Source organism: Misgurnus anguillicaudatus, chromosome 3 (genome assembly GCF_027580225.2).
Source record: "Misgurnus anguillicaudatus chromosome 3, ASM2758022v2, whole genome shotgun sequence".
NCBI classification, from domain to species: Eukaryota; Metazoa; Chordata; class Actinopteri; order Cypriniformes; family Cobitidae; genus Misgurnus; species Misgurnus anguillicaudatus.
Genome location: NC_073339.2, coordinates 48,602,751 through 48,626,139, shown reverse-complemented (window position 1 = coordinate 48,626,139; position 23,389 = coordinate 48,602,751). Strand labels below are relative to the sequence as shown.

General features: G+C 38.1%; 2 protein-coding genes across 3 annotated transcripts; both read right to left on the bottom strand.

The window, feature by feature from the left end:
- Nucleotides 1-44: 44 nt before the first annotated feature.
- Nucleotides 45-2,038, bottom strand: atp5pf (ATP synthase peripheral stalk subunit F6). The gene is made up of 4 exons (XM_055206271.2): nucleotides 1,925-2,038; nucleotides 1,077-1,247; nucleotides 843-967; nucleotides 45-140 (listed from the first exon to the last, which is right to left on the bottom strand). The coding sequence occupies exons 2-4, from the start codon at nucleotides 1,244-1,246 to the stop codon at nucleotides 109-111; spliced, it is 327 nt and encodes a 108-aa protein (XP_055062246.1). The 5' UTR covers nucleotide 1,247; nucleotides 1,925-2,038; the 3' UTR covers nucleotides 45-108.
- A 1,472-nt stretch (nucleotides 2,039-3,510) lies between these two features.
- On the bottom strand, nucleotides 3,511-23,107 carry appa (amyloid beta (A4) precursor protein a). 2 transcript variants are annotated; one of them, XM_073866298.1, is made up of 17 exons: nucleotides 22,902-23,107; nucleotides 13,628-13,795; nucleotides 12,295-12,424; nucleotides 12,094-12,206; nucleotides 11,748-11,935; nucleotides 11,395-11,615; nucleotides 11,112-11,279; nucleotides 9,329-9,462; nucleotides 9,094-9,168; nucleotides 8,836-8,994; nucleotides 8,333-8,461; nucleotides 7,076-7,175; nucleotides 6,473-6,667; nucleotides 6,163-6,216; nucleotides 5,990-6,072; nucleotides 5,762-5,908; nucleotides 3,511-5,656 (listed from the first exon to the last, which is right to left on the bottom strand). In XM_073866298.1, exons 1-17 carry the CDS (start codon nucleotides 22,959-22,961, stop codon nucleotides 5,555-5,557), a joined length of 2,226 nt encoding a protein of 741 aa, XP_073722399.1. In that variant the 5' UTR covers nucleotides 22,962-23,107; the 3' UTR covers nucleotides 3,511-5,554. The 2 variants fall into 2 exon arrangements, with proteins under 2 accessions (XP_073722399.1, XP_073722400.1); XM_073866299.1 differs by lacking the exon at nucleotides 11,112-11,279.
- Nucleotides 23,108-23,389: the final 282 nt, after the last annotated feature.

The following is a 23,389-nucleotide window of genomic DNA, read 5'->3' as shown; positions in this document are numbered from 1 at the left end:
ATTATAAACCAACACCACACAATAAATCCCATGACCACAAAGGGTTCTCAAACCAACGGCATTTATTAAATATTTTTTCAGACAGTTATGTATATTACAGATGGTGATTTATTTAGCCGTCACCTCCTCCAGTTTGGGCTCTGTTGAAAACACAAGAAACACTTTTGAAGAAACACTAAAGATTTAAACAAACAAACAAAAAAACATTAAAAGTGTAGGTGGTTAATTTAGTTTTAGTATGTGCTATTCAGTTATGGCTGCATATCAATGAATCACAACTAATCATTTACAGAATTATAGTTTTTGTTTATGTGTGTGTTCATTAGTTATGTATATACACACACACAAAAATATTTACACATGTATATACATTTTTATATTTACATATAATTTATATTATAGATAAATACTTCATGTATACACTTTTTTTCTTAAAATAACACATGCAGGTATGTATGTATAATGTTAAGAACAAAATTTGTATTGAATGTCTAAATGCGGTTGAGAAGCACCACGTCGCATGTAAGACAACTTGCAGGTATCACACACCGGATGTGCACAGTCAATAGAGTGAACTTAGTCAGACCTGTGTCAATCATTAACATTTTTGAGACAAATATGATGTTATTTTATGTTATGTGATGTGAGTCCAGAGTCAGAGAGGACAGCCACCGTCAGATGTGAAAAGAATGCGTTCCATTTTTAGGGACTTTAAACTTGACTTTAAGAATCTGTTGACTGATCACATTAACATTAAACACCGAACACTAACATAAGTTCATGACTAAGTTCAAAACTACTTCAGTCACAACTCAGATTTTTATATAAAACCAAACACTCACCTGGGAATTGAAAGTCGGGGAATTTTGTTAGATCTCCTCCACCATATAACCTCTGGAGTTTGTTGATCTCATCTGTCAGGTTCTTCTGGTAAGCTGGACCAGCATCAACAACACCACCTGAAGTCCTATCAGAGAAAACAGAGTCATAATCTGCCTGATTTCACAGTATGAATATATCAATATATAATGTAAGTGTAATGCAGAAGAGTGGAGTTTATATTTGAGGTGACTAACTTGCTCTTGGAGTTGTACTCGCGGATCTTATCCACAAAGAGCTTCTGTACAGGGTCCAGATCTTTAGTTTTGTTGAAGAGGACAGCGGAGAGGCCGATGTTCCTGCGAAGAGTCACAGTCACAGCTGAACGAAAGAGAGACGACAGCTGGAAGAGTCTATGAAGAGCCATGCTTGAGACAAAAAAACAAACAAACAACAACATTAACTCATGAAGAAAATGAGATATTACTTCTGTATTGTAATCATTACCATCAAAGTATATTTTGATCATTGCCTAACTGGTTTAAAATGTAGAAGTATTTCTGTAAAACAGCTCTCTGAAACGATATGCATTGTGCTACACACATAAAGTGAAGAGTTTCTCTGCTATAATCGGTTTTTGACATTTAAAGAAAAACTGTTCCCCAAAATAGAACTGTGATCAGTATACTTATACTAAAATTCGTGCAATAGTAAACTGTATGGTTTGTAAAGGTACATCCAACAATAACATATACTACATCTCAGAAGAAATAAAACCATGACAATAATGAAGTAAGATAATAGATGAACTCCCAGGACACTAACAACTGAATAAAGGAAGAAATGCGTTAGATTTCGCGTTTCTGTGCCAAATAAATAATTAAATAATAATAAAGTCAGATGAAAATTCTAGTGAGTTAAACAGTTTTTTAGTGTCTCACGTTCAGCAGCGCAGAGTGCCGTAAAGTTAGACGAGCATCTGCTGCTTATAATAAAGCGAATCTCGTGTTTAAAATGACCGGATGACATCTTTACTGTGCATATAATCCATACATGCAAACATAAATCACAAATAAACAAGATAAAATAATAAAACATCAGTCACCTTGCGTTTGACACTGGACACAGCGAAAGACGAACTCAACTGCTTCCGGATCACCTCATGTGCTTATGGGTATGACGCACGCATGACGTCACCGCAGGCGACCTGTACGTAACTGCAAGAAATATATTAAAATCTTAATCACTTTCTTATTTTTAGAATAATGATACAAATATTGACATATTTATGTTTCCATTTTTATTCATAAATGTATGAAAACAAAATTATGAATACATTTATTCATAAAAGCAGATGTAAATCACCTCATTTACATCATTTGTATCTGGTTTTCTTAAGAGAAACGACTCTTTTAATGAAGTCTCTTAAAGTTATAAAACATGTAGAAGGTACATTTATTCTATTGTAAAATACTTTGAGTCTGCATTTGGCGTCTTGTGAATGTCTTCAGTTTTTTTTGTTCTCCTTTTGAAGTTTCTTTCTCTTTAATGTCTGTTTTCCTGTAATGATGTTTATATGTTCTCTAATAAAAAATCTTAATCACGCCATTAAATGTGATGGTGCTTTGACCATGGTTATTTTGTACTTTATAAATTATTTTTTGAAAGAAAAATTATTTGCTGAAAGCATAGTTCGCATGCAACCAAATGTTAATATTACTACAATAACAGTTAATAGGCCTACATTTAGTTTTTATTATTATAATTCGTTTAAAAACAAATAAAAGCTAGATTTTTAAGAAATGTTTACTGCTTTGACGGCAGAGGGAGACAATGTGTCAGTGTGTTATATATATACGATCACCGACAGAACCCGCTTAATCTCCTTATCCGTTTATATGTGTGTATATACATATATATCTCCCAAGGGTTTTTCCCTCCTAGGACTTTTTTTATTTCCTCGGCTAAACAGCCCGGGTTTTTTTTCTCCTCGGGGTTTTTTTACCCTGCATGGGGAGACAGCCTTCTTGGGCTTAACTTAGCTTCCTCTTCTAGACGTTACATTAGTAATACGCCCGCTTATAATGTTGAGTCATAGCCGCAGCAAATTTGACTGCTTATGCTATCGTGTATTATGTTGTGCTATCTGTCGTTTTTCTGTGCTTTTACTGCTTCTATTAATGTAAAGCTGCTTTGAAACAATTAAGTATTGTGAAAAGCACTATATAAATAAAATTGAATTGAATTGAATATACAGCACTGTATGTGTGTGTGTCTTTAAAATAAAACTAATAGCAGTGATAAAAATAACTCTTTAACATTCCCTTCTTCATGAATGTTTTATAGAATATTATACATTATCTAACAGTAAATCAACCACTCAAAAACATTAACATTTTTAGGCCTAAGAGTATAATTCTGGATGACTGAAGTTTTTGATTTATTTATATTTGTTCAATATATTTATTTAAAAACATTTCTAACATAGCCTAGATCTAATTCTATTGACAGAAGTGTATCTAAGAATACATTAAAGCTTTGAATACCAAATAAATTAAAATACATTGATCAAGCCATTACCTGAAAAGAAAGGAGAAATCACATGTAACAAGATCTCTGTTCTGCCCCAGACAGGCCTATCTATACATTCAATATATGTAATGTAATTAGCAAAACACAGAAGAAAGTGAATCCGTGTATACATTCAAAACTTTATTTATGGAATAGTGTAGAAAGCACTGTTGTGTTTCCAGTAAAAGCAAATGATAAAGAAATGAGGAAAAATGTCATCTAACAAAAAGCTCACTGGTTTTCTTAACAGCAGATTTAAAGTCCAGTTATCATACAGAACCACTCCAGATCTGATAAAAAAACATGAAAATCCAGACACCTCACTGCTGAACCATACTCAAAAATAAGTGAAAAGACATCTGTCAGTGATGTGAAAGCAGAAATCTGATGATGTAAAACTGTGTTGAGATGATCCTGTAAACCATGCATTGATTGACATTCATTAGACTGCTTGACTATTAATAAAGAATAGCTCTTACAGTGTGATCTAAAACAAACTGATATTAAATCACTAAATATTGACAGTCTGTCATAACCATGATCTGACAACCAGCTCTATATGCAGAGATGAGACGAGTGAAAGACGACAGGATTTGTGTGTGTCTACAAGACAAAGAAATGCTTGGTTTTGAAACCTTCTGAATGAATCTCGTGATTCTCCAAATCACATTTCATCTAAGATAAACTAAAAAAGAAAATCACACTTGATATAAAAATGAAGCATTACTTAAGATGCCTTGCATAAAAATGACGCAGAAGAAAACGTGCTCATTACATTCACATCTCTCACACTCAGTAATCATCGTCCTCCTTACAAAGACTTTTCATAAATCAGCATGAATTCATTTCAGTTCAATAAACACTATCATCATTTATAATGGCATAAGTGTTTTAACTGAAAATGAGAATGTGATTTTTTTAGATTTTAAAGGAACAGTTACATTTTATGACATTCAATCTTTCATTTGCTGTTCGTGCAACAAACACTGAGAGCGAAAATAACTGAGCGTGAGAGCACACGAGTAATGCTGCTGTTTAACACGAGACAAACATGAGACAAAGAGGAGAAAGACATCTAACATCTGACTGTAGTAGAGAACATACACAGAATGACCACCTCCATACCCCTCGCCCACCCGCCGTGACCCCAAACACCCGCATTTAAAACACATACAAGCACAAGTCAAACTTAAATAACTGTTCATAAAGAAGAAGAAAATAAATCACTGAAATAGACAGAAGATCTGAACTTATAGATAATAATAATAAATGTACATCAACAGCTTCAGCCAGCTGACCACACAGCTGCTCATCATAAAAAAAGAACAAGATATAGAAACAAAAACATGAATCTCTTCAATCGTCTTTAAATGATATCAAAGCAGAAAGCCAATTTAGTTTCAATCATTTTTTGTGTAACTCAAGTCACATATTCACAAGTTACTAACTGTTAAACCTGCTAAAGTGTCTCTACGTGAGAAAAGACCCAAAATCCAAACAGCAGAAGTTTTTTTCTCATCTTCGTTTTTCTATCATGCACTACATACTTACAATTATTTGTTTTTTCTTTTTGCATTACTTCAATATTGACAGGACGAAATCAATCTTTTTCTTTTTTTGGCAAGTTTCTTTTTCTTTTTTTTGAAAAACATACCAGAAACAATCAAATAATGCTCATTCATAAAGACATGAATTTTACCACTAGAATCTGTGTGATTTTTTGTAATGACCGAACACAGCACAGCTGCAGTCAGTGTATGATGAAGAGAGAGAGAGAGAGAGGAAGATGAGGATGACCTCAATATATCCCAGTGTTTCACTCATTCAGTAGTGTGATGAAGGACAGTACAGAAAACAAACCAGTAACTTACCAGGCTTTAAAATCAGCTAATATCCAATTTCAGACACAATTACCATCTTTTTATCACATTTACTTTACATTCAGCTCCAGAACATAAACTCAATTCATTAGCTGTAAAAATCTCAACTGAGTCAGAATTAATATTAAATTGAATCTGAATGTATCTTATTACACTAACAACTTTCTAATCAGTGGGAGGAGTCTTTGTTTGACATTGGCCAATAACAAACATCAAGGTCACAGCTTGATAAGATAGTGATGTCATCTGTACGGTCTAGACGAGAGTAAGGTGGGTGAAGAACATCAGTTCTGTATCTGCTCAAAGAACTTGTAGGTGGGGTTCTCGTATCCGTTCTGCTGCATCTTTGACAGGTGACGTTCCTCTGGAGTCACAGCAGCATCCACCTGTGTCAAAGAAAGAGAGAGAATGAGTAAGAAAGAGACTTTACAGCATTAAACTGAATCTTTGACATCATGAACTCTACAGAAGGTTCACAGTCAGTCACTAACCTCGATGATACCGTGATGAATGGATGTGTACTGTTTCTTCCTCAACATCACCAGAGTGATGACGATGATGGTTGCTATGACAACTCCTCCGACCATCAGGCCAATAATAGCTCCTTTATTAGAGCTTACATCTTCTGCAAAGAAAACCTTGAAACAAACAGAAAGCCACACGTGTGGATGAGAGATTATTATATCTGTATGTGTGTCGGTCGTTTTTTGTACACGTACCAGTTTCTGATGGTAAACTTCACTGTGTCTCTCCTGTGCTTCCATCCGTAGTTCAGGAACGTCTTCAGACTTCAGTCCAGACACTGAGCAGAAACACACAAAGACATTCGTGAGTTCATAAAGACGACGATGACATAACAATAACACATAATGAGCCGATCCGTATCGTTTACCTGCTCGGGTAGGAAAGCCTCTGTCAGGAACAGGACGAGCATCTACAGGTTCAACTGAGAACAGACAGACAGACACAGTCACTATTATAGATCCATTCACTCATTCAAGCAGTTACATGATAAACAACACTAATGACATAGTAATGAATCGATCATTAGATCTTGTGCTTCATGTGAAGGTAGTTTAGAGGAAGTGATGCATGTGTCCATATGGTGCTCACAGTACTGAACTGGACCACACAATCATGAAGCAGTCTGGACTGCTGGGATACGTCCAGCTCTGTGTGTGTGTGTGTGTGTGTAGAGATACCCTCGTTCTGTGTGTTGGGCTGATTGAAGCTCTCGGGGTGAATGAAGCCAAACCCTTGCGAGTTCTCGGCGGGCAGCAGGTCCAGACCGGGAGTGCTGTCGGGCATCAGGGCATCATTACCGTAACTCATCCTCACATCGCTCTGCAGATTGGCCAGCTGAGCAAACATCTCCTTCTGTTCTCGCTGCAGGAGCTCTGAGAGAGACACACAGAGATTCAGATGAGACCTTCTACATTAATACTACACTATATACAAAACAGAGAGCGAGAGAGACTGACAAAGAGAGCGAGAGAGACTGACAGATGGCTCTATGACGCACAGGAACACACACAGTATTGAATGAGTTGAACACAATCTTGTGTGGTGTTGTGTGAATTCTATACAAATCTGTTTTTTTGCATTTTAAATAAGCTTTAATTTATCAGATTTTGTTTTACCAAGCACACGATAACGAAGAAGCCATTTGTAAAATTCCAGGTGTCACATTAAGGTCTTGAGTCCTGTCCCACGACACCTCCTCTGACATGTGTTGAGATCTGTGCAGTGATGTCTCAGGTGTGTGTCACATGTTTAACAGCTGCTTCTGTATATCACAAACTCACCGACTTGGTCTTGAACTTCATCAGCGACTCCCGGCACCTTATACAGCAGTCCGAGAGACTGATTCATTCTCTCTTCAATGACACGCAGATGGGTCAACACCTGAGGTCAAAGGTCAGATGGGTTATCTAAGTTCACTGAGACTTTAATCTACTTAAACTTTAAAAAGATTCACCACAAGTCCTCACAATCTTCAATCATTAGATCTACAGCTTACGAACTGAAAATTCTCTTAACTCTGCTTAAAGGGTCATATTATGAGACTTTTTAAGATGTCAAATAAATCTTTGGTGTACATATGTGAAGTTTTAGCTCAAAATATCATACAGATGTGTTCAACTTGCCACTTTGTTTGTAGCTGTTTTTGGGTGTATTCTTTTAAATGCAAATGGCTAGGGATAAAGCAAACACTGATCACCATAATGATGGTTTGTTGAAATTAAAACTCAATTGTGCTGTCAATTATTCTCTCTTTCTCTCTGCACTAAATGTCAGTGTTGTGGTTGGATAGTGCAGATTAGAGCGGTATTATTATAATAAGATCCCTTTCTGACATCACAATGGGAGCCAAATTTCAATGAGCTATTTTTTCACATGCTTGCAGAGAATGGTTTACCAAAACTAAGTTACTGGGTTGATCTTTTTCACATTTTCTAGGTTGATAGAAGCACTGGGGACTCAATTATAGCACTTAAACATGAAGTCAGATTTTCATGATATGTCCCTTTAAAGAGTATCAGATTCTTGGCCATAAAAAAACGACAAAAGACTATACAGTATTGTGTTAGCAAACAAAGACTTGTTGCTAATGTCATTTATCCATTCATATTGAGTAATGCTAACCTTATGAAGACTCTAGTTTGTATTGTCTTGTGAATTTTTTCATTTGAACATTACATTTACATTTAAGCATTTAGCAGACGCTGATATCTAAAGCGACTTACAAAAATGTAATGGCTAATATCAAGTTACAAGTTTTCACAATTATGAAACAATACCTCTTCAAGGGAGAGAGAAAAAGTTAGTTTTTATTTTTAAAGGTACAGATTAATTAATGTGCATCACACTTGGTGTGCAAAATGTCTGTATTTTTAGGATGACAAATACAAAAAAATAACTTTAGTGTGCAAAGATCTTAAGTTTTAGTGGCACACAGCAAATGAATACTGTTTGTAAATTTGACATTTGTTTGCTGAGTCTAAGATTAATATTGATATAAGTCAATCCTAATGTTTTGAAGGGACTGACACAGAACGTACCTGTGGCCGAATCTGAGCTGCTTTCTTGGGGTCGACCATGCGAACATGTTCAAAGTGTTTAAGCGTATGCTGTCTGTCCTTCTGCTCGGTACGCACGTATTTCTTCAACAGACTGAAGACGTGCCGCGGCTATATGATCAAAGAGAAAGACATAAAAACAAGGCAGAAGAAAACTGACAATGTCTCTCTTTATATTTATTCAAATCTGATGCTGCTAGAAATATTATCAAAAGAAATATTGTTGATATGATTCTAGCGGTGATATCCAGGCCATCTCTATGTGACTGTTAAGTCCTGTTGGTGGCTGATAGTTAACTCATTACTATGTGGTTACTAATGTAAGGTGGTGAGATGGAGGGGATCAACTTTAAAGATGCTTGCTATGTTTCAAATTCTTCTTATTTTAACAGCATTGTGTTGTATCTTATGTGATGTGATCATGTTAAATACAGCTTGAGAGTTGGTTCTAGTTTTAGTAAAGAGTAACGCGTGTATGTACTTACTCTGGGTGGATCGGCCTGTAGGGCGGCGAGATAACTCTCCAGAGCCAGACGACGTCTGTCATTGAGTAAAGCCTCAACGCGAGCCATGTGCGTCTCTACTAACTGCTGTCGCTCGCTGGCCGCCTCCTGCTCCAACGCCTCAACCTTCTCCTGAAAACGCTGCGGTCATGAGAAAAAACTCAATCCATTTAATGTCCTCAGGGGAAATTTCACATTATGAAATTTTTTAGTTGAGGTTAAAGGGACAAAACGACTCACCTGGATCACGGCCTTCTTGTCATTACGTGGCAGACTCTTGGCCTGTCTCTCAGCTTCTTCCCATTCTCTCATCACCTACAGAAGAGATGACAACAAAACCACATGACATCTTCATCATCTCCATCAAGCCTCAGAAATCTTCTAGTAAGCATCATAATTCAGTCTAAACATCTTTAAAAGATCAGATTTTGTCTAAAGTGTATTTTCTGCTAAATGTCTTTGTGATGTTCATCACCTGAGACATACGTTCACGATGTCTGCCCTCCAAACTCTCTTTAGCTTTAAGGAAATGTGAGTGCTCATTTTCATCTGCAGGGGTCTCCAGGTATCGATCCACAGCGTCTGGAGGACTGGATGAAGGTGTGGGCACTAACAAGAGAAATTCAGATTACAGGTCTAAGAAGAACAGAAGCTTTTGTAAAGTTAGTCTGGAAGAAGTGTTAGAGCAGATAGTTAACAGCACATAACCAGCTGAGCATTGACGCGAGAGAGGTTAGACAGACACAAGCAGGGAATGTGAAAAGACACTCGACGTGTCCTCAGAAGATATCAGTAATAGGAGAGAAATCTGGAACCTTGAACAGAAAGTTTTATGACAGTGATTGCGGTTGAAGTCGATGACGTCTGTATGAGTCCTGCACCATTAAACAGAGAAGTTTATAGCTCAAGGTTTGTAGAGCAGATGAGATTAACCTGATCAACTAAAACCATTTATATAAGAGATTTAATGCATGCAAATGTCAAACACCCAGAAATCCCATGAAATAATCTGTGTTAAAAGAGAGAAATCAGTGATTCAGAGAAGATTAGTTAATGAGTTTAAGACAAACAAATCAACATTACAAACATCACACACTTCAACCCATTTCACTTCTGTAAATTCAGGGTTGGACTATACATGTCAGAATTCATATCTCTGTAATTTTGTAATGGATGCCGATATGATAAATATGGTAAATATCTACATATTGGAATAAAAGTTTACATGCACAATCACCTTTACTAAAAAAAGCGTATGATTCAAAGACAGGGTTTTCCTCACTGTTTAAAAAGAAATACACAGCTTTGCAACATGCAAGTTGATTGGAAAGCTTAAATCTGACAGCATTATCTACAGCACGAGCAAAACAATGCCTTAAATCATTAGTTTACCCAAAAATGAAAGCAGCAGTCACAATTCACTCCCAACGTAAAATGAAATCCCAAAAAACACTTTGTATAAAAATGGCAGGCTACTGAAAAACAAAAAAATCATCAAGTGTTTGAATGAGGTTGAGTAAATAATGTCCATTTTTGGGTGAAGTATCCCTTTATTCGTTTTTGTCTATTGAAAAACATTAACCAATGGATCACATGGTCTAGATGAGGGGTGAGCGTGCACAAGAGAGGGAGAGAAAGAACGAGCAGATACTGTCCGTTTCTAAATCCAAAGGCTGCAGCCTGCGCGGGTCGCATATGCAGCGTCATCAAGCCTGGTTTATTTAAGTTATCTGATCATTACATTCGCAAGTCATTCGCATATTGCTATTTACTATAAACTAAGTATAATATTCAACTTTATAATTGTTAATATTCTGAAACAAGACAGTCTTGATGACGTATGCAGCCTGGAAATGTGACCTCCGGAGGCTGCAGCCTTCGCATTTAGACACCAACACTCAAGTAGTGCGCATGTGCTTTATTTACATTACAAAAAGCCTTTGGCGAGACAAAAAATCGTTTTTGTGGCTGCTAAAAAAATCAATGTTGGAAATATATAACTTATGCCCAGTTCAAATGAGGGGGCGTGCCGGATTTGGCCCGTGGGCCTCGAGTTTGACACCCCTGGTCTAGATGATGTCAGCTTAAAAAAGTATTTGTTGACTTTTTCTTTATTTGAATTCTTTCACAATAAGATGGGTAGAGTGAATTACAGAAGTGAACAGGGTGAGCTGTGATGTCATGTGACTGTAGGCAGAGTTAGTCACACACACGCGCGCGCACACACACACACACAGTCGTGTGTGTCGAGGACTTACACAATCCACCGCAGACAGACACACAATACTCCTCAGACTCAAAGTTATTGCGGTTTCCTCCACAGCCTCCATAGATGAAGGGCGCACATCGGCCCTCCTCACGCACAAAATACCAGCGGGGCAACATCGCCCTGCAGGGTCCTGTCTCTGCGCTCGCAAAACAAACCTCTGATACGACACACACACAAACACACACGTGTGTCAACAACACCATCTGATGATGTCCCATGAGAACAGAAATGACTCGATCAGCATCATGAGACACGAGCGCTCTCTCTCTCACCTCTGACCACCTCCTCTACTGACTCTGTGGTGGTGGTGGTTGTGGTGGTCGTCATGGCAACGCTGGTGCTCTGCCGGTTGTCGCTGCGTTCACTGTCCGCGACCTCATCGTCCTCTTCTTCATTTTCGTCTCCATCCTGGTCATTGTCCAGAACCTCTTGTTCTTCATCAGCATCTTCATCATCCTCAACTGCAGCGGGCTCAGTGTCTGCGGTCACGCTGCACACAACACAAAGTCTGCGCGTTACTTTCATTATTCAGTACTGCATCTGCATCTTGTGTGGCTTAGACTGGTGTTCTTCAATTTGTGTAACACTACACATCTTTGTGCGTGCGTGCGTGTCAAACACGCTGTTCTCAGTGTAGTCGGCCTCAGGACCGCCCCACCACACATCTGAGTCATCTTCATCCACAGCATCGCCGTCCGACTCCTTCTCCGTCTCCGCAGGGCAGCAAACGAACTCGACGCCACGGAAACGATCGATATCGCATGGCAACAGCATCCCGTAGTCATGGAGATTCATGCTACGGTCACCGCAAGACTGCAGAGTGAGAGAGAGCATCACTTACACACGAGTACTGTGGCTTTATGGTGATGGTTTCATCATGTTATTATTATAGAACTCAAAAAGAAATTACTATCATTTATCTCTTAAAAAGGTGTTTAGATAGTTTGTGCTGTGTACGTCGTGACTCCGACCTCTTTGGCGACGGTGTGCCAGTGTAGGTGACTCTCACACATGTCCATACGCTCCTGATGTAAGAACTTACACTTATCAGGAACCAGCAGAGCATCGCTCACAAACTCTCCGACTGACACAAACAGAAAGAGACAGACAGACACGCTGAGCATTGTGAGCATGTGTTTAAAAGCAGCGTGTTTTTTGTTAAACTCACTCACCCAGACAGCGGTACGGCACTACGATGTGCACGTGACTGCGACACTGTTTGCGACCTTTCCTGCACCAATCACTGATGCTCACCGGCTGATTCGCCTCCACAACATTAGTGATCTGAAGCTCGGGATACACCTGTACATCATCAGATGAAATGCTTACATTAACATTGTCTTATACCACGGGGTCTGTTGAATGCTTTATTCTGATTGGTTGAGAAATGTTACGCGAGTGTGCATTATTTTTCGATAACCTAACTTGTCAAATGTCTTAAAAATAGGTACCCGAGCAATGTTTTTGGTAACCGTTGTATAAGAGGAATAATTGACTCCGATCCTTTGAATTATTTGAAAATAATGCACACCTGCGGTGTAACGGCACTCCACTTCACGTCATGCTGCATTATCACCTTGGGTGTGAATACATTTTTTATAATTCAATGGCCCGTCGTCAATTATTCCTTACAAAAGCTCTCATAGCATAACCCTTTATTTAATATTAGCCGGGTTGTATTTTCTTTTATATGTGTAGTTTAATGAGTTATTTGAGGATGAAGACATGTTGTCATCTGTCTAATGTCATGTTCTATGGAGTAACAAATATTATCATCTTTCTTTACCAAGTTTATGTATTTGTTGCATGCACAATTTTGTCACTAGTGGTCACAAGGTGCTATTTTGCTTATAATTACTGCAAATTTCAGTGTAAAATCATGAAAGTGATCTTGTAAGATTGCCTCAGGCATGCCAAGTCCAATGATACTTCATGGTCGGCCATTTTGGGTGTCGGCCATTTTGGATTTTGTCGTTAAGTGCAGTATTTTATGAATGCAATTGCTTATTGCTACAAAATTTGGAAAGGTTGATCAGCAAGAACAACATGATGTTCTGAGAGCACTTATAAACTTTTCAGCGCCCCCTAGTGGTCAAGAGATTTGAGGCTATATCTTTGCATCGCTTTATTGTATTTACACCAAATTTGGTGGATGCCATTACAAGCATGACCAGAGCCAATTATTTCGATGCAGCCCACCTAGTGGTCTCAAGATATAAAAAAATGGCATTTTTTACAGAAAACTGCACACTTCTAAAATCTAAAATCATAACCCCGTCATCATGGATGATTCATTTTGTGCCCTTGACCCCCTATTGCGGCTTGCAGCTATATTTATATATTTGTTTTGCTGTCCAAACACTGCAGGATTATTTATTTAACATTATTTTTTCTGTGATGCTTTCAGAATCTCCTTTCTCTTACGTTCATCTCTTGCCAAGTTTAATTTCTCCTAAACCCGCTGCCTTTTACAATCTCTCTCTCTCTCTCTCTCTCTCTCTGTACCTCTTGGCAGTATTGTAGAATTCCTTCTTTTGTTCCAATGCAGCTCTTGGTTCCGGATGGATCAGGTTCCCATTTTCCGGTCTGGACATTGATGTGCATGTTGAGTTTTCCGCAGTACATTGCCACCTGAGGTTCTGCCAGCAGTCCTGTACCTGTGTCTGATGGCACCTGAAACACAACATCAAAAACACTTAGAAACAACATTTACAATCAAAATAAAATAATAATGACTTCATCCATCAGAAAGCTGAATGTTCTGAATGTCAGGTGGCTGAAAAGACCAAAGCTCAAACTCTGACGGTGATAAATTCAGTTCTTCATACAGATTATTTGACACTTTAATTATGATGATAAAATCAATCTCTTTAATGATGATGTTGTTTTTATGATCTCTCTCTCTCTGTACTGAAACACGTTCCCATTATAAGTGAAATACGCAGCTTTAGTATGTAGTATAGACACATGGGGTGACCTGCATTGATGTTTAAATATAACAGCACAAGCACACAATTAACACAATAAACACACAAGTAATGTCTGATTGTGAACCTACTGAACTTTATCAGTCAAACACACCAGCAGTTTTATCTTATCAAGTCAATTATTCTCCAACACCAGGAGTGAATTACTGTATATCCAGCTTTCTAACCTTGAATTTATTACCATGTAGATTGTCTTACAGGGATAGTTCCCCCCAAAATGAAAAGTCTGTCATAATTTTCTCATCTTCATGTTGTTATAAACCTGTATGAATTTCTTTTTTCTGATGAACACAAAAAATATATTTTGATAAATGATGGTAAACTGTTCACCATCACACACATACACAATGTTCACCATCACACAAATGAACCCAGTCACTGTTACCTTGGCAACTGGTTTTATGTTTAAATATGATGCAGAAAAATCAGGTTTAAAACTTCAGAAAGGGTTTCTCGCTGTGTTAAGTGGAGGTTTTGTTCTCTACAGATGGATTTATTCATGAAGTCTGAAGGGTTTCTCATTACTGAGCTCAACTGAATGGACGCATTGTGTGTCATATAGAGAGGAGCGCTGGGAAGAGTTTCAGACAGACAGACCGACAGATGAAGGCGTGGCCGTGCTTTGTGTTCACTAATCCTGTTAGCAGACTGAATGTAAGGACAATGACCTGTAGGCCATGTTATGAATAGAATGAGAAACAATTTGAGTTACAAATCAAACTAAAAACACACATTTGTACATCTATCTTTGTGAGGACATTTATAGACGTAATGCAATCCCTATGACCTTAATCTAAGCCCAACCATAACCCAAATCTCAAACAGCCCTTTAAATGGGTGCCAGAAAGTGAGGACCGGCTAGGGTACAGGGATAAATTCCCATGAAGCCATTGATTAGTGTAAACATGATGTTTAATTCAGAGAAGACCAAACACGTCATACACACCTGCCAACCCTTCAGAAAAATCCAGATAAGACCAGCATAAGCTGGTGAGCTGGTTTTAGATGGTCTCCCAGCTTGATTTTAGTTGGTGTAGCAAGCTGGTCAAGCTGTGTTTTGGTCACTTTTTAAGCCGGTCTAGCTGGATTTAGCTGGTCAGGCTGGAAGACCATCTGACCCACCAACATGACCAGCTTTGCCAGATTGGGAGGACCACCTTAAACCAGCTAAAACCAGCTACCAGTTTATGCTGGTCTTAGCTGGATTTTTCAGTAGGGAAACACAACAATATAAAGCAAAACTCCTTTAGTCTGCAGCCCTGCACACAAATCACACATGAAACATGCACACATGTTGACTGAAGCAGGTGTAATTCACAATAATCTCTGAGCTGGTTTGTAATCCTCCTCTTTCTCTTTCTATCTTGTATCTGGATTAATGTTATCCTGTCAAACTCCTGTAATAATACTGACAGCACACGGCTCGTGGTTTATTAGCAACACAACCAAACTCCTGTAGAGCTGAAGAACATTACATGAGCAGCACAAAAGGTCATAAGAACACACATACATGAATACATCATAGTGCACTTTAAATCGCTTTATATTTATCTGACAAATACATAAATAAAAATGTATATGAAATGTAAGAAGCCCAGATTGATCTAACAAACAAGGGGGCTTTATAGTGAGAGATCAGAGAATTGAAGTAAAGTTCACAGAGCTCATATACTACAGTAGATCCCTCACCACATCTGATCTCCATCTGATCACATACTGATATGATCTCTGACCTCCATCTCAATCATCTGACATCATTTCATCTGATTCAACAATGCTGTAGCTCAGTTTAATATTTACAGTTCATCAGTAAATCATTACAAACACATGTATTGTGACATTGGAGATTGTGGTTAGTTTAGTTGATTTTAATTTGTGCTTCTCTGTCAAACAAGATTTCTTGAAAAGTGTTGAGAATTTACTTTACATTTTAACCTGAAGAAGAACATTCAACCTCCTAAACATCAACTTGAACAGTTTTATTAGTTAAGAAACAACACCGTTCATCAAGTGTGTTAAAGACAGAAGAAGGGTTTCAACTGTAATCCATCTCTGTAACATCTCATTTCTTCTGGATTAAAGAGAAAGAGAGGACTGATATATATATTAATACAGATCTCCTGCTTACTTCTGACAAAGTCCTGTAATCGAATCTCACACGTGTGGAGTTTTACAAGAGATCTCAACATTGAGCTCAGATCTGACAAATACAAAAGTCTTCAATCTAAACTCAAAGAAATCAAAACGCATTCTTTCAAGAACAAATAATCTGAGCTGTTAGTTTCATTCTGTCTTATTAAGAAATGTGTAAAGAAACAAATGAGATCAAGTTGATACTTCAATGAGAGATGAGCACTTAAATAAGTTTGTTGATCATTAAAGAAGTTATTTATAACCTTTTCTTCTGAAAGTCAAACAGAAAGAGTGAATATTTGACTTGAATAAGTTATGAAGTGTGTTAAAGTGAGCAGGGTAAAGATTAACTCGAGCAGATGGGAATGAAAGCGGCCTACAGCAGTGTCAGTAATGACTGATACACACAAACTGATGTCTGATATCAATACAACCCTCATCGAAATATCAGGAAGTTTATATAACAGTCAGTGTTTACATCACAGTTTTGTTATTGATAAAGTACTGATGTCATTTAATTCATTTATTTAGAGCTTGGCACACACCACACCCTGTGACATCATATCGATTGGGTTTCTGAGGGACGATTTGGCTTCATGTGATCCGTGATGAACGTCTGTCCATCTATTGAGCTCTTACATCATATTTACATGCAGGACTCTGTTAACTTATCTGCAGCTCACAGCTGTGTGTGTATCAGAAACAGATAAAGCTTAGACTTCAGCCTGAGGGGAAAAAATGAATGACAGAAACAAAATCATATCCCTAACAAGCATAGGAAAAGGCATCCGAGTTATTCAGAACAAGTGAATGCTTTTGAATGCTTGACATAGGCAACACAAATAACACACAGGAGACCTTCATTTTACCATGGTGCCAAGATTTACACAGCACAAAAATAAAAAGTAAAAAAGCAGACTTTAAATGCGTTAAGCTATTTTTATAGAAAGTTTTTCAGTACTGAATTGAAAATGTATTTATAATCTTCATTCACAGAAACTGTACCACACACCCTGCACCTACTATTATAAAAATGCTCTTATGATTAAAAAAGTACATGATTTCCCATTTACTTATCTGTATAAACGAGGACAATCCATTGATTTCTATTGTTTATATAAAGCACACGTTATAAATATAACCCATAAAGAGAGATTTTGCTTATATCTGGGACAAATTTGTCCTCAAAATATAGTTAAGTAGGTACACACACACAGGAGTGCAATGAAGATGTCTGTTCCCACAGAGACTGCTGCCACAGCACCCCTCCCCCTTCAGCTACCCCCACACCCACTGACCCCCCCACCCCCCCCCCCAACCACCAGCATCCCTGGGGAGAAAGTGTGTTTCATTATCATTCACAACACACACACACACACACACTTTATTATAGATTCAAATCATATTTCCCGGTGGAGTCTCTAGGATATGATGACACATACATCTATTGGTTTCAGTCGTCTGTATCTACTGAACACATTCTGCTCCTCCCAAAACCAGCTGTCAATCAAATCACATATAATACATTAAACTTAAACCTTCAATGGATCTCATTCAGAGAAATGTATCTTCCTAAACATTAAATCTATGTATTTTTTCATTATTATTATTATTATGATTTTTCTTGTATAGCTTGTATATTAGTGAAAACACAACATCCTTTAAAATCAACAGCTTTCCTTAGAAATGTAGGTCATCAGTCAAAAAGATGCATTACTTACAAACTGTAGCTACAAACCTATCACACACACACACACACACACACACACACACACACACATGCGCGCACACACACGCACACACACACACACACACACACACACACACACACACACACACGCACACGCACACGCACACGCACACGCGCGCGCGCACACACACACACACACACACACACACACACACACACACTATTTGTCTTGAATACAAACAGTGGATGTCCGCTCTGAGTATAAACAGGAGGTAAAATCAGACACACAATCACTCAGTGAGCAACACAAGAAGCACTACAACATTACAATCAGTTAAAGGTTTCTATAAGAAATAAATGTATAGAGTTTATTTTCATTTTTACATTCTGTAACAAATTATATTTAAGTCAAGAAATCAGCTTCACGTCACTGAACAGCAAAAAGAGATTATATCCATCATAGTGTGTGTACTGCTGAATCACAACACAACTACCACACAATGTCCAATCTTAATTCTCATGACACGGTATATCAACACAATCATCTGTATTTATAAAACATCTACAGGTAGATGCTGGAAAAGAAACATCAGAGAGCCAGCGAGAGGAAATTGTGCCGGTAATGAGAGCGGAGACAAGAATATCACAGCGTGCCGCAACCCAACGCTCTCCAGAGAAACTATAATTATAGCACCACACACACACACACACACACACACACACACACACACACACACACACACACACACACACACACACACACGAAGTGTTATGACACATCTACACTTGTATGTGTAAGGTAAGGCAAACTTTTATTGTCCCACATGGGGAAATTTGTCTTGGGCCATCATCACCCATGCTGCAGCTGTACAATACACACTAAACAATGTGTGTGTGTGTGTGTGTGTGTGTGTGTGTGTGTGTGTGTGGCTATACTGACATACATGTCTAAATGATTTTCAGACAAAACAATTCTTAACAAAAGCTTTCAAGAGTGGACAGTAACACACAGCACATAGTTGTTATATTTTTACTAGTTTTAGGTGACAGTCATGCTAAAAGGCTACATTCAAATGAAACAGTAATAAAATAACATGAACTAAAATTAGGATGATTATGAGTTTTTCACAATGCATGGTTGTTTACCCCTTTCAAAAATGAACCTATCCTTTTTTTTATAGAAACTGTAGTAACATGTAGTAATATGTTTTGGTGCACTGATTGCCATTTATAAACAATAGTTTTACAGCAGAAATCATGTTTAAACTATGGTTACTGTACAAGAATAACCCTTCATTTGTGGGAACCATGGTTTAACTAACTATGTTTTACTGTTAGACCATTAAACAGTTTCTTCACATTTCTGTATTCAGGATTATATGGGCGGAGCTAAACGGTGGCTTGATGATGTACTGGAGCCACCACGCATGGCCCCGCCCCTAATTCAATCATGAGCATCCATTCAGGTTGCAGCTGTATTTGGAAATTGAGAAAGGAGGCAGCTTTCCCATGAGTGGACATGGTTTCAGTGCCGTCAGCAGACACCCCCCCCCCCCAGCGTTTGAGAGCAGACAAAGTTTTGATAACTTATTTTATTTACTTGGTGCTTTTTCATCAATCAAATGTGTCTGGGTGGTTAAAACACACATTTGACTTTACACGGACCTTAACTTTGGGTGAAAGGCTTAGCTGGTCAATGTCACTTTTTTGTCAGTCATCCAATCACATTGAAGAAGAGGCAGGACAAATATCACACTGACCAACAGGCACATTGTACAATGACTGATAAAGAAATCAAAAGTAACCCAGCAACCAAATCTCCTCAGCTGAACTATCAAGCACCTACAGTTGGTGTTTTAAGAAGAGCATCTGTGATTTTCAGCAGCGTTTTAAAGCTTTTATGGACACTTGGCCTAACATCACATGTGCAGCACATCTCTCCAGCAGGCTCAGATTATTCATCTGTTCTGTCTTTATATTCATGCATCAGGCTGTTACCTGCAGTGATCTCATGCAATGGTGTCAGAGTTACAGCATCATTTATTTTCCTCTGAGATTGAGTTGTGACGGCCTGTGGGACTGAATGCTAATCACGCGTCTCTATTACACTATCTGTGAACCCAAATAACAAAAAATATCTGGCAAAATATGTCTGTGTAAATCACGATGCTCATGACGTATAGAAACATACATTGGTGTTTTATTTCATTTATCATTAAAGGCGGAGTCCATGATGTTTGAAAGCCAATGTTGATATTTGAAATCACCTAAACAAACCCGCCCCTACCCCAATAGAATCTGGACCTTGTGTTGATAGACCCGCCCCACACATACGCACCCCGGCATTTTATTTGATTTGATTGGCTATAAGTGTGTTTTGGAAGTCGGCCCGTCTCCTTTTCCAACGCGTTTTTCAAACATCGTGGACTCCACCTTTAATTCAATTCTGAAAGGTTTCGATCCACTTCAAATGTTGACTAGTGTAGTTATTCAATTCTACATTACTTTCTTAATGTTGTGTAATCTCATGTTGATGCTTTATCGTCGCCGATGGCCTCCATCTCAAGGTTCATAATAACGTCACAAGACTTTATATTCAAATATAATCGCATGCCGGTGGATTGACGTGTTTGTAAGGCACCACTGCTTTGACATGTGTACCCTATTGCCAAACTTAGGTTAAATAAATGCATGTTTTCAGAGTCACTAAGTAATCATGTTAAATAATTGTGATTATGATTTTGCCCATAAACAAGCAGCCCTACACAAGACAATGTTGCATATGGTCTAATACCATCTACTGAATGTGTTTCTAGTCAGACCATCGATGAAGCTAGACAGAGCATTGAAGCACAACTGAGATTATTTAATAAATCAGATTTCATTTGACTCAACATCAACACTTCATCTCCTGCTGCTGTTCTTCCCTTTATCTTGCCATCTACCTCATGTTTGATTTGAAGTATTAACTCTCAGATGTTGTAATTTCCTGACAGGAGAGAGATCTAATGAAACTGGACTGTAATTGGATCTACAAGATCTGCAAGCCATATCTAGAGTTGGATCTCTTCATTGAACAGTGTTCCTGTAGCTCAGTCGGTAGAGGACTGCGTTAGCATCACAAAGGCCAAGGGTTTGAGTCCCATTGACACACACATACTCATGAAACACATATGGAAAGTGAATTTCACAGGCAAAAACATGTTGTAAACATCATCCAGCCCTACTGAGAGATTTCAGCAAACTAATCCTGATTATACAAGAAGCTATTGTGTTAGTAACCCGCTGACACATGATGTTGCAGTCTACAATGCTTTCTATTGAGTGTGATGTTAACCTACCGCTGAATGAAGGTAACATGAGCTTTAACAATCTGAACCGAGAGGACCACAGCTAACTCCATTATCCTTCAACTAATAAATGCAATGTTAAAGTCCATTACAACCCTATATACAATATGTATGGCCTGAATAAGTCAGTGTCAGAGTATGGTACTCTGAGATAAACTGTGATATGGAGTGATTCATGTATACCATGTTATTTACTCATGGGTTTTCAATGAATACATACCTGTTCCCAAAACATGGTAATACCACAATCCTTTTCTATAAACATTGGTTTTAAAAATACTATGATACCATCAAAGTATAAATAGTGACTGACTGAAATGGTAATACCAGGTACTGAATGATTACCTTATTACATAATGATAAATGGGTACAAAATATTATGAATGTGGTTCTACTATGGTAAATATGTTGGTGTTATTGTGTTACTGTATAACTCATGTGGTAAGACACAGAGTATCTGACCAACAACAAACAAAAACAACCATGTGTGCAACCAAAAACAAACTAAAACACTGTAATAATAACTCATCCAGTGCGTCGCGTCAAGCTGCTGCAGTGATCCGCCGCCATCTTAGGGGGCGTTAACAAAACTGGACGCGTTCAAAGCCAGCAATCGCGAGGAACAAACACATATAAGACTTTTATTAAAACATTGAACTGTTTTCATCTAACACGCAGAAAAAAGGCAAAAGGCAAAGCGCAGGCCAGGGCGGAAAGTGACGCTTTAAAACGCATGACGCAGACGACCAAAGAACCGAAGTCTCTTTTCAACGCGTCCTGACGTCACAATCATCTTTACAAACCCACTGAAAGGAACAAGGGTAATATTCAAGGAATATTAAGGAATAATTTAACATCAACCCTAATGGAAGAATTCAACTGGATAAATCAATATTCATATCTCTTCCTCAGTTTCTCTCCTGAATTTATCCATCAGGATCTACTGCATTGTGTTCCAGTTTAATTCCTGATGTTTTATCCAAACCACCACAGCTTATTCGTCCATAAACTGACTATACTACACCAGATCAGACTTTATAATCGGACTATATGATCAGACTATGAACATATATAACGCTATAACAAAGAAGCGTCGTTTGTGTTAAGCAAACACATTGAGAGTTTGAACGCGATCATCATCAACACGGTTTGCTTATTCGTGATAATAATGGATAATAGTTACTGTTACAGATTCAGTCATCTATATAATAATGCAATAGTACTAGTTATAGAATGAGTTTGGTGTGGTTAGATGTCTCTCATACAGCAGCGCACGCCACGAACGATAATGCGTAATGGGCACACGAGCACGGCTATGATTTCACCTTAATGTAACAAAGACATCATTTAATGAATCTTTATACACAACTGAAAACATAAACACATATTACATTACATGACGGAAACACAATGAGAGTGTTATTGTTAAAGCTCTCAGTCAGAGTAACATAATAACACCAAACGTGAGTGACGTCACTAACACGGTTACATTGTTTCATGCCGTGCATTCCTGCCACGCAGTCTTTCAGATGTTTATGTATGTATGTAACAGCAGAAATCATGTGGTTGTAATAAATCGACAGGTTTCTTTTCCCGCGGCTCTTTTGTGGATTTCTTACCTCGACCGCGAGCGTCGATGTTGCGAACATCAACAGAATAAAACGCGCCGTGCAGCCCATCCTGCGACCACTGCGCCGCGGCTCCGATAAACACTGAATGTATGAAAATCCGCGAAATGTCGCTATGTTTTCCGTGTCGACTCCACGAAGGACGCTATGGAAGTGCGAGCGGCGCGTCACCTGACCGCACACAGAGGGAATACACGCGAGGGAGGGGCGGAGGGGGGGGGTGGGGGGTCTATAACCTGAAGTACTATAAACTGATTATACCCTAAAAAATAAAAAAAACCTCTAAATATCTAATCATGTCTATTTGTATTAATTTACATTCGACAAACTTCACATTTTACTGTTAACCTGTATTTTAAAAAAAAATCATGTGTGTTATTTTGTATATTATTACACTTTTATATAATTACATAATGTTAAAACGTAATCACGTAACAACGTATCTGATGTATTTGTTATATTTTATATGTACAAGAAAG

What these genes read in the sequence shown, in the direction of transcription:
- atp5pf (XM_055206271.2), bottom strand. Translation starts at nt 1,246, where the DNA reads ATGGCTCTTCATAGACTCTTCCAGCTGTCGTCTCTCTTTCGTTCAGCT. An exon ending in GAGTACAACTCCAAGAGCAA is followed by an intron (nt 968 to 1,076) that starts GTTAGTCACCTC and finishes TTTCTCTGATAG; the next exon opens with GACTTCAGGTGGTGTTGTTG. An exon ending in CCCCGACTTTCAATTCCCAG is followed by an intron (nt 141 to 842) that starts GTGAGTGTTTGG and finishes TGTTTTCAACAG; the next exon opens with AGCCCAAACTGGAGGAGGTG.
- appa (XM_073866298.1), bottom strand. Translation starts at nt 22,961, where the DNA reads ATGGGCTGCACGGCGCGTTTTATTCTGTTGATGTTCGCAACATCGACG. An exon ending in CATCGACGCTCGCGGTCGAG is followed by an intron (nt 13,796 to 22,901) that starts GTAAGAAATCCA and finishes GTTGTGTTTCAG; the next exon opens with GTGCCATCAGACACAGGTAC. An exon ending in GCCCAACACACAGAACGAGG is followed by an intron (nt 6,217 to 6,472) that starts GTATCTCTACAC and finishes GTCTGTTCTCAG; the next exon opens with TTGAACCTGTAGATGCTCGT.